We start from the raw sequence: 14,628 nt of genomic DNA, 5'->3' as shown, positions 1-14,628 counted from the left end.
AGCAGAACGACCGGTCGCTGTGACACGCACTGACCACCAGGGGGCAGATGCTTGATGCAGGAGCTGTCCCCTGGTGGTCATTGTGCTCCCACAGGGGGAGCGCCGCTTAGCCAGAAGCCAGGCTCATGGCTGGCTAGTGCAGCAGCCCGGAGCGGGCCTAAGCCATCAGTTGGACATCCCCTGAGGGCTCCTGGACTGCGAGAAGGTGCAGTCTGGGCTGAGGGATCTCCCCTCCCCATCCAAGTGCACAAATTTCGTTTACCAGGCCTCTAGTACAAGAATAAAAAAAATACTCCTTACCTCCGAACCCAGATAAATTTCTATTTCCTTCCAGTCCTTTTTTTTAAAATGCAGAGATATGCACATATGTGTGCATGTTTTTTAAAAAAATATATTTAAAAAATGTTTAAATTCATCTTTTTTGTATTTCTTCATGCCATTAGGTATTTTTAATGGCCATACACTTTTCCTTTCTCATCCATCCATTCCATAAATAGGTATTGAGCTTCTGATATTAATAACTAGTGGTGGCCCTAACTGGTTTGGCTCAGTGGATAGAGCGTCGGCCTGCGGACTGAAGGGTCCTGGGTTCAATTCTGGTCAAGGGAATGTACCTTGGTTGCTGGCACATCCCCAGTAGGGGGTGTGCAGGAGGCAGCTGATCAATGTTTCTCTCTCATTGATGTTTCTAACTCTCTATCCCTCTCCATTCCTCTCTGTAAAAAATCAATAAAATATATTAAAAAATAACAAACAAGCTAGTGATGATAATCAGGTGACAATACAGATTGCTCTCTGCCTTCCTGGAGTTTCCAATCTCGCGATGTATTCCATCATCTGAAGAAAGGGACATCATGTAATTTAATCTTTGGGAAGTTTCCAGCCCTTATCTATAATAAATAGCACTGTTCTCTTTTAGAAATAACTCTGCTTTGAATGTCCTTGTACATAATGAATGGAGTGTATTTTGGTCATTACTGCAACTGCATTCTTTTTCTCAGGAAAGGTCACTTTAAAACTAATTTAAAAATATATAACTGATGAAACCTGATGTGCCCGGCAGTGGAAGGGAATGAGAGGTTGGGGTTAATTCTTTTATCACTAGCACCTTCCTTTCTCATTAACGCCCTGTGTTTGCTGGGTCCCTTGGAGCCCAGAGTGAAGCAGCTCTGTTGTTCACACTGCCTCTCTGGGGCGTCCGGGTTGCAGAGGGATTTTCACTGGGAGCAAGCACTGATGCAAATGATTTTGGCCGTTTAGGCAAGAGTCCTTGCTCATTATGCAGTGGGTTCTGTGCCAGGGAATCATGGCAGCCACACCTGGATTCTCAACCTAGGCTGTGCCAGGACCCTGGACATGTGGGTTCTGCAGATTCTCTCCGAATGCCCTAGGCATGGGGCTTGGCTCCACAGGTGAGCCTGAGGGCCAGCAGGCTGGAGGACCACTGCCTTAGAAACATGCTCCAGGGTGTAGGGTGGGACAGCATGGAGGCCGAAAGCACAGGCTTTCTTGATCATCCCTCAAATATTGATTGACTTAATGATCTTGGAAGTCAGGGCCCACCACCCATTTTCACAGCTTCAGCTAATAGACCTATAAACCTTTTCCACTCGCAAGGCCCCTCTTTCCACTGAGGTCCTGTCTCCTTGGGCTCCGGCTGTGGAGCAGAGTGTAGCCGGCAGTGGTATCCGCTTGGCTGAGCTGCTCAAGGACGTGGCAGCATCTTCCAGCCCTTCTGGCCCCCACCCCCACCCCCGCCCCGCCCAATGTCTTGGCTTCTTGGAAGGGAAGAAGCCACCAGAGCACCTGTTCTGAGGTAGTGTACATCCCACCCTTTGGAGCAGGATAGAAAACAAAGCTCACTTTACCGAGGGGGGCATTTTCAATGTTTTCAACTACTTTGATCTCATCTTTGTCATGTACAGTAATTTTTAGAAAGACAGTATTTTGTTAGTAATGTTGGGATTAAATTTTTTGCTAAGGCTTTGAAACACAAACAAAATTTTAAAAGCTTGTCAGCAATTGAAAATTGTAATCCTGCTGAAAATTGTAATCCTAAAATGTGTTACTATAACACATTTTACTGTTATAGTAACCGTAAAACATAATGATAAATATAAAAAGTACCATACAGGAATTAGGAGGAATATTTTCATTCTCATGTCTTTATTAAACTCTATAGAAATTATTCTTGGGTGTATAGTCTTATTGGATAAGTGGGTTATCATGAAGACTAAAATGCAAACAAAAACTCCTCTGGCATCAGTTTAAAATTGCAATAAAACTCAACAGTTTTTGTAGGTTTAGCTGTAAAATACAAAGGTGAGAAATCATTTCACCACCTAGAAAGGTATAATTTGTGTAGCTTCATTTCTGGGAAAACTGTTGTTTGTTTACTTGTTGGTTCATTCATTCATGCACACACTTACTGAGCACTGTAATGCGCCAGGCTGGGTGCCAGTTGGTGAGGATGCAGAGATGGGGTTGGCATTGCTTGGCCCTGGTATATTCTATTGGCAGTGTCTTTTGTCTCGTGTTGGACTGCCTTGAAATAGTGACTCGAATAGCTGCTTGAAATGAAAGTGAAGTTTTTTTCCTTTCATATTGAGGGAGAAAAAAATGCCTACCCGGGTGACATGTCTAGAGTCCAAAGTTCTTGATAGTGTTATATTTCATTTTAAGGCATAAGGTATGGAAAGGCAGATTTTAAATTATGTTTAATGTTGGATTTGCTTAAAAAACAGCGGCATCGGCAATTGTTGAGGGCAGTTGGGATGTGATCTATCGTGGCTGAAGCCCAGAGGTTACTCCCTGGCGAGTGTGTTCTGGAGCAGCAGGTCAGAGATGCTTCCGGCCGACAGGTGCTTTTCAGAGGTGATGTCACATGGTAGATAGGAGCCTGGACCTGGATCCATGCTGTGGGTATGAGCCTTGGGTCTGCAGTCACCTGGAGCAAATTACTTATCCTCCCCGAGTTGTGGTTTATTCGTATATAAAACGGGAGTGGGAACCACAGTACATTCACCGTACTGTCTGGGCAGGATCAAGAGTTAGTTCCTGAGGGGAGCAGCTGACAGAGGAGCTCGTTACGTGGTGGTGGTGGCAGAGGGGTCCCAGTGGTCAGTAGTATTGGGTTACATTTCTCATCATCACAAATTCCCTCACATATACCATGTCAGAGCCCATGGCTGCCAGGGGAAGTCAATACGAAATAGGTTGCACTTGTTGGTGGACTGACTGTATTTTAAGAATTGAGGAAGAAATCTTCTTAGTGCTCAAGTGACAACTTCGTATCCTACCTCAGGTGTTCTCTACCCATAACTGTGGGTTAGGGATTCTGTCTGTAGTACTGTTGCCTTTTGACGATATAAAAGGTTACCAGCCCTTGAGTCGTAGGCTCCTATAGGAGGAGGGACGGCCTCCCTCCTGGCACTTCCTGTGGTATCTGCAGCGATGTCTCTGGTGCCCACTGAACAGCAATCAGCAGGATGTAGGTTCCGTGGGTGGCTTCTCCCATTTCCATTCACGATCCCATACACCTCTGTCAGACTTCTCTCTTGGTATCTCCACAGAAGGAGGGGCAGTGGTGAAAAAAAGGGTGGAGAGGAGTTGCCTAATTCAGTGGTTCTCAAATGAGGGACTTGGGCAATGTCTGGAGACATTTTTGGTTGTCATAGTGGAGGTATTGCTACCATCATTTAATGGCTGCTAGAGCCTAGGGATGCCGCCAAACACCCCACAAATCACAGGATAGCCCCACACAACAAAGAATGATCTGGCCCAAAGTGTCAGTAAAGCTGAAGCTAAGAAACCCTGAGTTACCCCAAACGAACTAGCAGGTAATAGTTAAATGCCATTTTACACAGGGACTCCCTGGCTGGCAGGACAGGTAAAGAGGCTGGAGATGGGGGAGCTTGATGTCTTTTGTCTGAGGAGCGGTCTCTTTGTACCGGGCTGAGCCATCTCTTCGTGGCACGGCAGCCCTCATCTATGTGGCTGGTCTCTGGCAGTCCTCAGAACCTTAGAGAATCCGTGCTTGCCTCAGGTCAGCGTAAGAGCAGAGCTGGTGGCTGACTGCCACTGGCCGTGCCAGCTCATGACGTGCCTGGGACAGACTGAGTCATGCCGACTGGGACTGCAGCCCCAGAGGAGAGCCATCTGAGACTCTGGATAATGGTAAAACTTCACATCACCCACGGGAAGGTTTCTTCAGGAAGCATATTCCAGAGGAGGGTTTTATTTTTTATTTGCATATTTAGCAGGCACTTATGTAGTGCCTGTTATGTGCCAGGAAGTTTTAAAATAGTTTATAAATGTTGAACTCTTTAGACTTCATAACTACTTTAAGAGGCAGGGTTATTATTATCATTCTGTTACAGGTAAGGAAACAGGAGTGGAGAGCGAGGACTCAAACCTAGGAACTTTGACTCCAAAGTGTGGGCCCTTAACCACCCTGCCAGGGGTGGGGAACTTTTTTCCTGCCCAGGGCCATTTGGGTATTTATAACATCATCCGTGGGCCATATACAATTATCAGTTTAAAAATTAGCCTGCTGTATTTGGTCAAAAATTTGCTTAACTCACCTCTAATGCTTGGCGGGGCCAGACCAAATGATTTCGTGGGCCTCATACGGTCTGTGGGCCAGACGTTCCCCACCCCTGCACTATGCTAAAGATGAAAGACACTGAATTTCGCACTTGGTTGTTGTTGTTTTTTTCACCTTGGCTCTTGACTCGCAACTGGTCCCATTGAGGCATCGGGGAATTAGGCAGATCTGAGTTATGTCTGTAACCATGAACACATTACTTCATATCTGTGAACCTCAGTTTTCCGATCTGTAAAATGAAGACATACCTATCGCATGGAGAATATGGACATATCATGGGATTTCATATCCTATCTAATAAAAGAGAAACATGGTAATTGGAGTATGACCGCTACCCTTCCCATTGGCTAATCAGGGTGATATGCAAATTAACTGCCAGCCAAGATGGCAGCTGGAAGCCAGGCAGCTTGAAACTAACATGAGGCTTGCTTGCTTCAGTGACGGAGGACTCCAACGTTCCCCGCCTGCCGCTGCCGGCCTCTGAGCCTGCAGTTCAAGAAACATTGTAACAAATATAGAAGCTAAACAAAACCCCAGAAACCTGCTTTCAGCGAGCCCGGGATCTCAGAGCTGGAGTTGATACAGAGTTTCGATTATAGAACCGAAACAAACCAGATACCTGCTTTCAGGAGTGGAGGCCTAAGAGCTGGAGCCTCAGAGCCTAAAGCTGTCCCAGAATAAAAAAAAAAAAAAAAAAAAAAGCGGTTGAGAGCTTCCATCACCTGCCAGCCTGAAAACAGCCCTCAGCCCCTCACCCAGACTGGCCAGGCACCCCAGTGGGGACCCCCACCCTGAAGGGTGTGTGACCAGCTGCAAACAGCCATCATCCCCTCATCCAGGCTGGCCAAGCACCCCAGTGGGGACCCCCACCCTGAAGGGTGTGTGACCAGCTGCAAACAGCCCTCAGCCCCTCACCCAGGCTGGCCAGGCATCCCAGTGGGGACCCCCACCCTGATCCAGGACACCCTTCAGGGCAAACCAGCCGGCCCCCACACGTGCACCAGGCCTCTATCCTATATAGTAAAAGGGTAATATGCCTCCCAGCACCGGGATCAGCAGAGCCGCGAGGCCTCCCAGCACTGGGATCAGCATGACAGGGGGCAGCGCCCAAACCCCCTGATCGCCATGCGGCTCTGTGTGTGACAGGGGGTGGGGCCACAACCTCCCTATCTGCCCTGCTCTGTTCGTGACAGGGGAAGGTGCCCCAACCTCCTGATCAGCCCTGCTCTGTGCCTGATACGGGGGAGCTCCCCAACCCCCTGATCGCTGTGTGGCTCTGTGTGTGACAGGGTGCGGCGCCCCAACACCCCCCCCCCCCCACGGGCCCTGCTCTGTGTGTGACGGAGTAGAGCCATAACCTCCCCATCGGCCCTGCCCTGAGTGTGACAGTGGCAGCGCCCCAACCCCCTGATCGGCCCTGCTCTGTGGGTGATAGAGGGCGGCGCCCCAACCCCCTGATCCGCCCTGCTCTGTGTGTGACAGGGGGCAGTGCCCCAACTCCCCTATCGCCCCTACTCTGTGAGTGACAGGGGGGAGCTCCTCAACCCCCTGATGGGCCCTGCTCTGTGCGTGACAGGGTACGGAGCCCCAACCCCCCTGATGGGCCCTGCTCTGTGCGTGACAGGGGGTGGCGCCACAACCTCCCTATCGACCCTGCCTTGAGTGTCACAGGGGGCGGTGCCCCAACCCCCCAATTGGCCCTACCCTTAGCATGACTGAGGGTGGCATCGCCACCTCCCGATCCGCCCTGCTCTGTGCATGACAGGGGGCGGCGCCCCAACTCCCCAATCGGCCCTGCTCTGAGCCAGACCAGGAGCTGCACCTAGGGATTGGGCCTGCCCTCTGCCACCCAGGAGCAGGCCTAAGCCAGCAGGTCGTTATCTCCCGAGGGGTCCCAGACTGCGAGAGGGCACAGGCCGGGCTGAGGAACCCCCCCTTTCCCCCTGAGTGCACAAATTTTTGTGCACCGGGCCTCTAGTATATATATATATATATATATATATATATATATATATATATATATATATATATATATATATATATATATACACACACACACACTAGAAGCCCGGTGCACGAAATTCGCGCGTGGGGGGGTGTCCCCTCAGTCCAGCTACATCCTCTCCAATCCGGGACCCCTTGGGGATGTCCGACTGCCGGTAGTCGGACATCCCTCTCACAATCCTGGGCTGCTGGCTCCTAAACGCTCACCTGCCTGGTTGCCCCTAACTGCCCCCACCCCCCACCCCCTGATTGCCCCTCACTGTCTCTGTGTGCCGGCCTGATCACCCCTAACTGCCCCTCCTACTGGCCAGGTCACCTCCAACTGTCCCCTCCCTGCTGGCCTGGTTGCCCCCAACTGCCCCCTTCTTCCAGCCTGGTCACCCCTAACTGCCCGTCCAGCTGGCCTGGTTGCCCTCAACTGCCCCCCCTTGACCACCGTCCTAGTTGCCCTTCATTGCCCCCCTGCCAGCCTCATCACCCCCACCTGCCCCCCTTGCCTGCCTGGTCACCCCCAACTGCACCCCCCTGCTGGCCTGGTCGCTCCCAACTACACCCCCTCCCCCATGCCAGCCTGGTCGCCCCACACAGCCTGCTTGTTCAGTCATTTGGTCGTCCCTCACTAACCTCCCTGCCAGCCTGGTTGTAGGCAGCCATCTTGTGAGGGTGTGAGGGTTAATTTGCATATTACCTTTTTATTATATAGGATTTATTATATAGGATATATATATATGGCACATGGTAGGCCTTCAGAAAACATTAGTTCTCTTCTGCCCTTCTTTGTTATAATCAGATCTTTGGCCCTATTGCTCTAAAGCCACGGACAGCTTATTGCCTTCAGGTAATATACATACTGAAGAGCAAAAATTAAGCTTGGTCAGATATTTGTTAGAATTAATGAACAGACTGCTACGATCTTACCATTGTGAAGAAGTGTGATGTTCAGGTGGGGAGGGTGAGATCGTCCCAAGCACATCAGTCAGACTTACTAAATCAAGATGGGGGCTCTGTTTCTGTTTGTAGTTTTTTGTCAGCTCCAGTGATGTCATCTGTGAACCACTGAGCACACAGACTTCCATACTAATTGCATATCTGTGCCTCTGTTTTGATGAGTTTCTCTCCTGGCCTGGCAGAAGGGGGCCACCTGAGTGCTTCTGGGCCAATGCTGGTAGGCTCTACCTGGGGTTGGTGAGTTAACCAGGTGTGTGTTTCTTCCCAGGCCAGATCAGAGCACCTGCTCAGAGTGAGTTTGCTCTGTTCCCAGCATAGAGGCAGGTAGCAGCTTCCCATTTGTCTGCATTCAGGACTTCACCACATCTGCACCCACACTGTTCCTGTTCCACTGGCCCACTCCCAGTTCATAAATGAGTCTGGATTCTGTCCACATGGATGGGCATCCTGTTGTCCTTCTGCCTTTTCCACATGTAAAAGTTAGCATATCTTTCTTTGATTATGAGTTTCCAGAGGAGAAGGGCTAAATTCATCTCTGTGTATGTGGAAAACCTCATATACCAGCTCATCGAATGTTGACGTTTGCGAGAATGACATGTCTGGAGGGAAGTGTATCACTCCTACCCACAGTCAGATATGTAAGAAAGGGCATCAGCACTTGCATGGAAGTGCCATGAGGGAATATCCCTAACATCTAAGGCAGTGCCTGGCACCCAGGAGTTGTGTGATAGGTCTTGAAAGAGTGAATGCCTCTGGTCTTGAAGTATTTTTCTAAATCTGCACGCCTAGAAATCTGGGAACTGTGGCTTTTATTGTTATCATATGTAACCAACCGAAATAGAGACTGCAAAACACTTGGGACATACTGCAGTATAGGACACTGAAATAATACCAAACTTGATCCAGAAACTACTTCAGGACCTGGCCACCCTTGGGGATTGTCATTCTGTGCTCTGGTGAATCGTGCTATAAGGAGGAGGAATTTCACAGAGTGCTTTGGTAGGATGCCAACAGGAGTTTTCTCCATCAGCCCAGTGGCTAGAAATCATTTATGTCATTTATTGGCCAACTTGGGTCCCAGAACAGACCACGTTGTTTTGTGCTTTCTGGACACTTGAAGATGGCCCTGTCATCTTTAAGATACGGTTTGTTGGGACAGGCCTTGGGCAGTATTGACTCTGCTACTTCTTTTCTTTTTCTTTTTTGTTAATCCTCACTTGAGGATATTTTTCCATTGATTTTTAGAGAGGGAGAGAGACACACACACATACATAGAGATGAGAGAGATACGTCAATTGGTTGCCTTTCTCACGTGCCCTGACCAGGCCCAGGGATCGAGCCTCAACCGAGGTACATGCCCTTGACCAGAATTGAACCCCGGGACCCTTCATTCCAAGGGCCAACACTCTATCCACTGAGCAGCACTTACCAGGCCACTTTTCCTTCTTAATGTCAGAGAGAGGAAGAGGGAGCATGTGCATTGAACACCTATTCAGTGACCAAAGAATTTTTAAACTGTGCATTTTATTTTACAGATCTGAAGAAAACTCTCGCCGTGTTGTTGGATAATATTTTGCAGCGCATTGGCAAGTTAGAGTCGAAGGTGGACACCCTTGTCATCAATGGCACGGGAACAAATTCAACCAACTCCACCACAGCTGTTCCCAGCTTGGTAGCACTTGAGAAAATTAATGTGGCAGGTAAGGAGGGCGATTCTATAGCCCGGCGTGGGTCAGATCTTGATTTGAACTGGGAAAAGAATAAAGAAGCACAGTGGTTCTTTTCCATATAAGATAAATCCCATAAACTTGGTATGGCCCCTGTGAAGTTGAGTTTAAATTTATTTTTGAATAACAGATGTTAAAATGCTTTTATAGTCTCATCATGATGTGTGATGTCTGGTGGTTCCTATGATATATTTCACATAATGAGCTCCTAGAATTCACTTTTAATGAGAAGATTCATAGCATGGATAAATGAAATGTAGAGGTTATCTGGGAAGCGTGTGCTAGTTAGAGGGCCTTCCTCCTCCCCATTTTCATCAGACAATTTCAAAAGTCTATTACATATGATAGAGTCCCTCCTCCCTGTTGTTAAAGAAGAACCACCATTGCAGAAAACACCTCTGTGTGCATATGGAGAAATAAATTCTGGAAATGGATGTAGGAAATAATGGCACCTACCTGATCTTGGGCTGATTCTGTAGCCACTCATGGATGCCACCGTGCGGTTCCCACTGGGGTTCATTGTGTCTGGCCCCTTCTTGAAACTGGAATCTTGCATGAGAGAAGAGAAGTGGGTTAACCACAAAACCCAAATCAAACCCAGCATGTATTGTCCATAGCTCGTGTTGGACCCCTATCGCTGCCCTGGGGTTGGCCTCTGGGGCTCTGTGGTTGAGCCAGGACTTGCTCTTGTTAGAGTGACACCGTCCTTTCCTAGGGACTAGGGACAAAGAAAGGTGCTGAAAGGTTAACATCAGGTGCTTTGGGTGAATGGTATGAACACCCATTCACTACTCCTGGTGGGTGGTATCCAAACCCTAGTTAGTGGACAAAATAAGTAGCTGGGCAACTTTTGAAAATCAGTTTAGCATACTCGTTGGCTTGTTTCTCACTTCCCCTTTCTTATAGAAATTCCCAGAATTAATTGGGAGAGATTCCTTTTCTTTCCCACCTCCAGTGTCAAAACATTTAATCGTTTCACATTGTGCAAGCTTATTGTATTACCTGTTTGTTATATTCTTTGCCCTTTCACGGGTTTTAAATTGCAGACTATATTTCTAATAATCCAAAGTATCCAACCAAACAGAGGTATTAAAAATAACTTTTAATTACAACACAGAGGCAGTGTCATCTAGGCCATAAATCCTATCTTCCCTGCAGTTTCCAACAGCTTCTGTAATTAGACAAGGAAACCTCCCACTGTGTTGAGCTGCTTATTAATAAACAGCACCCATGCCTCTCCAGGCTGCACTCCTCCATCCCCTCCCCAGTAGGAAAGGCTATAGGAAAGCTCCCCTCTGATTGCTCTGCCTTCCCACAGTCCTGGAGCTGGGCAGGGTGGGGCGCGCTGCCACTGACTGCTGCCTCCCACTGCCTCTGTCCTGCAGGAACCGTGTATACATGTCTGCTGTCATTCTCTCCCCTGATCAGGGATCTTACTGCCTCTGGCTGTTTTGTTTGTAGCCAGGCTCTCGGAGAGACTTCTCCTTCTGGGCCCCAGCCCCAGAGTAGAGAATGGTGGGTAGACCTCCAGCAGTGACATAGGAGGGAGTTGGTGGCTACTTCTTCCCTGCCCTGAGTATTGAGCTAGTTTACTCAGTTATCAGATATCTCTTGAGCATAGTCCCTAAGCCACTGGCTCTGAGGGGGGCTCCTTTAGCAATACCATCAGTCCCCTGTTTTCACTAACATTTAAAGAACCAAAGAGTTTTTTTTTCCTTTGGGGAAAATGGGAGACAAGTTATGCCTTCAATAATTAACCTCATTCTAGCTCCTTTGTAGGTGTGTGTGTGTGTGTGTGTAAGTGTGTGTGTGTGTGTGTGTGTGTGTGTGTGTGTGTGTGTGTGTGTGAGTGTGTGTGTGTGTGTGAGAGAGAGAGAGAGAGAGAGAGAGAGAGAGAGAGAGAGAGAGAGAGAGAGGTAGATTTGAGATTTTTACTGGGCAATTAGGAAAATAATACATAGGCATAAAATAACACAAACTGTGGTCACTGTAAATGGGGGTCAGTGTAGAAGGCTTCTCACAGGAAGGTAAGCTTTGCAGGCAGGTAAAATTGAGGTGTTAGGGCCTCATGGAGGAGAAACAGACTAGAAATGGGCTGTGACTCAGAAGAAACTTGGAAGGAAGGAGAGGAAACTAACATGGAGCAACCACCCATTAATACCAGTTATTGTTCCTGACTCTTGGAGCCACAATCTATATAATAAAAGCCTAAGCGACCGTTATGGAGAACGACCTGAACGACTGGTTGCTATGATACACACTGACCACCAGGGGCAGACCTCGATGAATGCAGGAGCTGCCCCCTGGTGGTCAGTGCACTCCCACAGGGGGAGCAGCCACTCAGTCTAATGCTGGGCTCACAGTTGGCAAACACAGCAGCGGTGGTGGGAGCCTTTCCCACCTCCGCAGCAGCACTAAGGAGCAGCGAGCCAAGCGGTAAGGAGCGAGCAGGCAGGCAGTAAGGAGCGAGGGATCCCAGATTGTGAGAGGGATGTCCGACTTCCGACTTAGGCCCTATCCCCCTAGTCCAGCAGTCGGACATACCCCAAGGGGTTCTGGACTGCTAGAGGGTGCAGGCTGGGCTTAGGGACCCCCCCCCGCCGAGGGCATGAATTTCATGCACCAGGCCTCTACTATTAAGTATAATCTTCTCAGCATCTCTGAGAAGTAAGTAGTTTCACGGGCTTCAGTGAGTTAAATATTTGGGAGAGGGGACCTTTGGTATGGAATCCTCTGAGCTCAGCATAAGGCCGCCTAGCACCACAGAGAGAAGACAGAGTGTGTGCTGTATCTCTTGCTTCTCTTTGTAAATCATTGGGAATGGATGAGTCTGGGAAAGTGTGGTATCTTTTTTGTTGAGGTTCCTGAAGAGCTGACAGTATAGCCTGTTTAACAAGGAAATTTTTTTAATATTTTTTTTTTTGGTCTGGGTGTCTATTCCTTGATTGACCTATGTATTATTTTAAAAAAGAAGAAGCTCGCCCCTCTGCATGTGTGTGTGCATATACATCCCTTCCCTAGGCTTTGCATTGGCCACGGTGGACATAGATGTGAAATAAAGATTAAAGGAACTCTCCTTTATTTCCTTCAGAAATAAATATTTTTTTCAAATAATCAGCATTTGTTTATTTGTCATGGCTATAGATTAGGGTGTGAAAAAGAAGAACAAGAACTTAAGTTCGTAGTCCTAGTTTATTATCAATCCCCCATGGCTTGTGTGCCTTCTGTCTGGGCCCCGGTCACACAGGTGGTCCTCATACCCCTCTTGTCATAGCAGGAATAATAGCTCTTGAGCTGTGAGAGTTCATCTTTATAGGGTTCCAGTCCTAGGGTGTGAAGTTATTCGTTCTCCCTTTCTGCATTAAGACATGTGGTAATTGCTCAGAAGCGCTCTCTCTGGTGTGCCTTTACTGCTTACTCCGCTGTCGCGCTGCTCATGATGGTTCTGATTGCTTACTGTTGTGTCTGATTTCTTGCTGATATAGCTTCTGGTTGGCTATAAACTGCCTCTAAATTGGGTACCATAGCAATTGAAGAAAGGCTTTTTACATTTATTTTCTTTGTAGGGGACATTAGTGTGTATGTGCATGTGTCCCCTTTCCTTTTTCTGTTTAGTTGTGTTCCATGTGGCTTTTATCCAAAATGGCTTTTCTTTCCAAATTTATCACTCTTGGGCTATTTTGTTATGTGAAAGTGAATCATTCCCTTTAGAGAAATTAGGTTGAAGTGGACTTTATTAAAATCAAGAATCATATTGAACTGCATTTTGAACTCTGTTTATCTTATTGAAGAGGAAGGTGGATCAAAGAAATGAAAAAACAGATTTTTAAAAATCTCCACCCTTCAACTAATCACCATTTCTCCAGGTTTTCTCCCTGAAAGGACTTGCTTGTGCCTTTGTCAAAATTATCTGCTTTCAGAGTAGATTGGTTTTCCGGAAAGACTAATTCTGCTTTTCTCCAGAATGGTGATCTTAGGTTATGAAGTAGAGCTGACAGGATTGGGTCTGAGGTCCTTTGCCACATTCTAACATGGGGGAGGTAAGAAGTACGGATGTGTGATAATGAGAATGCCTGCTGTCTAAGGACTGACAGCGCCCATGTTTATCTTTGTTTTACCCATAGTGTCTTGTCCAAAGCTGTCCTATTGAAGGTGTTCAGTAAATCCTGCCCACATGGTTTGGCTTATGTTGTAGGGGGCGAGCATTTGGTTTCACTGCTGCAAGAGGCTTTTTACTTTTATTTTTTTATAGATTCTCTTCTCCATTTATACTCAAGGGGATTTGCTTGGAAGTGGGACTTGGTATCTCATTTCCCTTTCTCAGACCTCAGCCGACACCACCTAACAGCAGGACTCTGGTTTTGTCTGGCATGACTGAGCTTCCTTCCCAAAGGTGATCCTGCGTGGTGGACCTTCAGAGGACTTGATAGTTGCAATCTAGACTGGAATGGTTTGGGGGATGGGCACATGTTGAGAGCTCTGTACTGTGTGGGGCAGGGGGCGGGGAGCATGGGTGTGTGGTGTGTGCATGGGTGCATTTATTTACTCTCAAAAGCCAGTTGTCGTCCTTCAACATCACCTGAATTACAGGCCAGCGTTGAAGGTTCTCTAAAAGGCCAACATAATGCTAGCTCCCCTTTTGTTATGACTGCTTACAAGTGCATGGTCAGTTGAGAAACACAATCACAAAATCAAAGGTGCAGGCACAATTCAGATGGCCATTTTCTGAGACTTAGTCCAAATTGAATGTCTGCATTTCTCAAACATCAGTTGCAACATATAATATATTGTAGTGTTTGAGTTTGAAGTGCAGTGTATTTGAACTTGAATGCTCTTCTCAATAAAAAGAACCATAATTATTATTCTTACCATGTGGAGATTGGAAATGAAAACGTCCCCGCTGCTTTCCAGGGCTTGCATTTGAAAATACCTCCCTCCCTTTGTGCTGCTAATGGGCCTTGAAATTAAGTTGCACCTGTGTGACTTCCTTGTTTGTGTATCCACATTTCCAGTTGTGTTGAAGTGGCACCTGCAGTGTCCAGCCCCCCCCCCCCACCACCACCCAGTGGCTCAGCAGGTGGCTCGCCCAGGATCAGGTATTGGCCAGCCAATGGCACCCCAGATGCTGGTGAGAGACAGAAGAGAAGCAAGATTTCAGGGTGCTTTCTTATTGATTGCACCAAGAAACAAATGTCTTCTTCCTATCTACCTGTCACTTTCTGTTTCATTCTTTACAAGGGCAGCAATAAATACCTGGCTACTTGTCAGAAACAATTCTTTTGCTACCTTCACCAAAAAATGTATGTCCTTGTTGGTATGGTTTTCACCTTGGGTGGTCAAGGG

General features: G+C 47.5%; 1 protein-coding gene across 5 annotated transcripts in view; it reads left to right on the top strand.

The window, feature by feature from the left end:
- Positions 1 to 14,628, top strand: part of MGAT5 (alpha-1,6-mannosylglycoprotein 6-beta-N-acetylglucosaminyltransferase) — a 352,200-nt gene that overhangs the window by 151,746 nt on the left and 185,826 nt on the right. For all 5 annotated transcript variants that reach the window (XR_004969483.1, XM_036320247.1, XM_036320246.1 and 2 more), the window contains exon 3: positions 9,094 to 9,258. Coding sequence is in view for 4 of the 5 variants with exons in the window: in XM_036320247.1 (XP_036176140.1) it covers positions 9,094 to 9,258 (165 nt within the window). In the remaining variant the exon portion in view is untranslated. The remainder of the gene's footprint in view (positions 1 to 9,093; positions 9,259 to 14,628) is intronic.

Source organism: Myotis myotis, unplaced genomic scaffold (assembly GCF_014108235.1).
Source record: "Myotis myotis isolate mMyoMyo1 unplaced genomic scaffold, mMyoMyo1.p scaffold_m19_p_8, whole genome shotgun sequence".
NCBI classification, from domain to species: domain Eukaryota; kingdom Metazoa; phylum Chordata; class Mammalia; order Chiroptera; family Vespertilionidae; genus Myotis; species Myotis myotis.
This window is presented reverse-complemented; position numbering and strand designations above follow the sequence as displayed.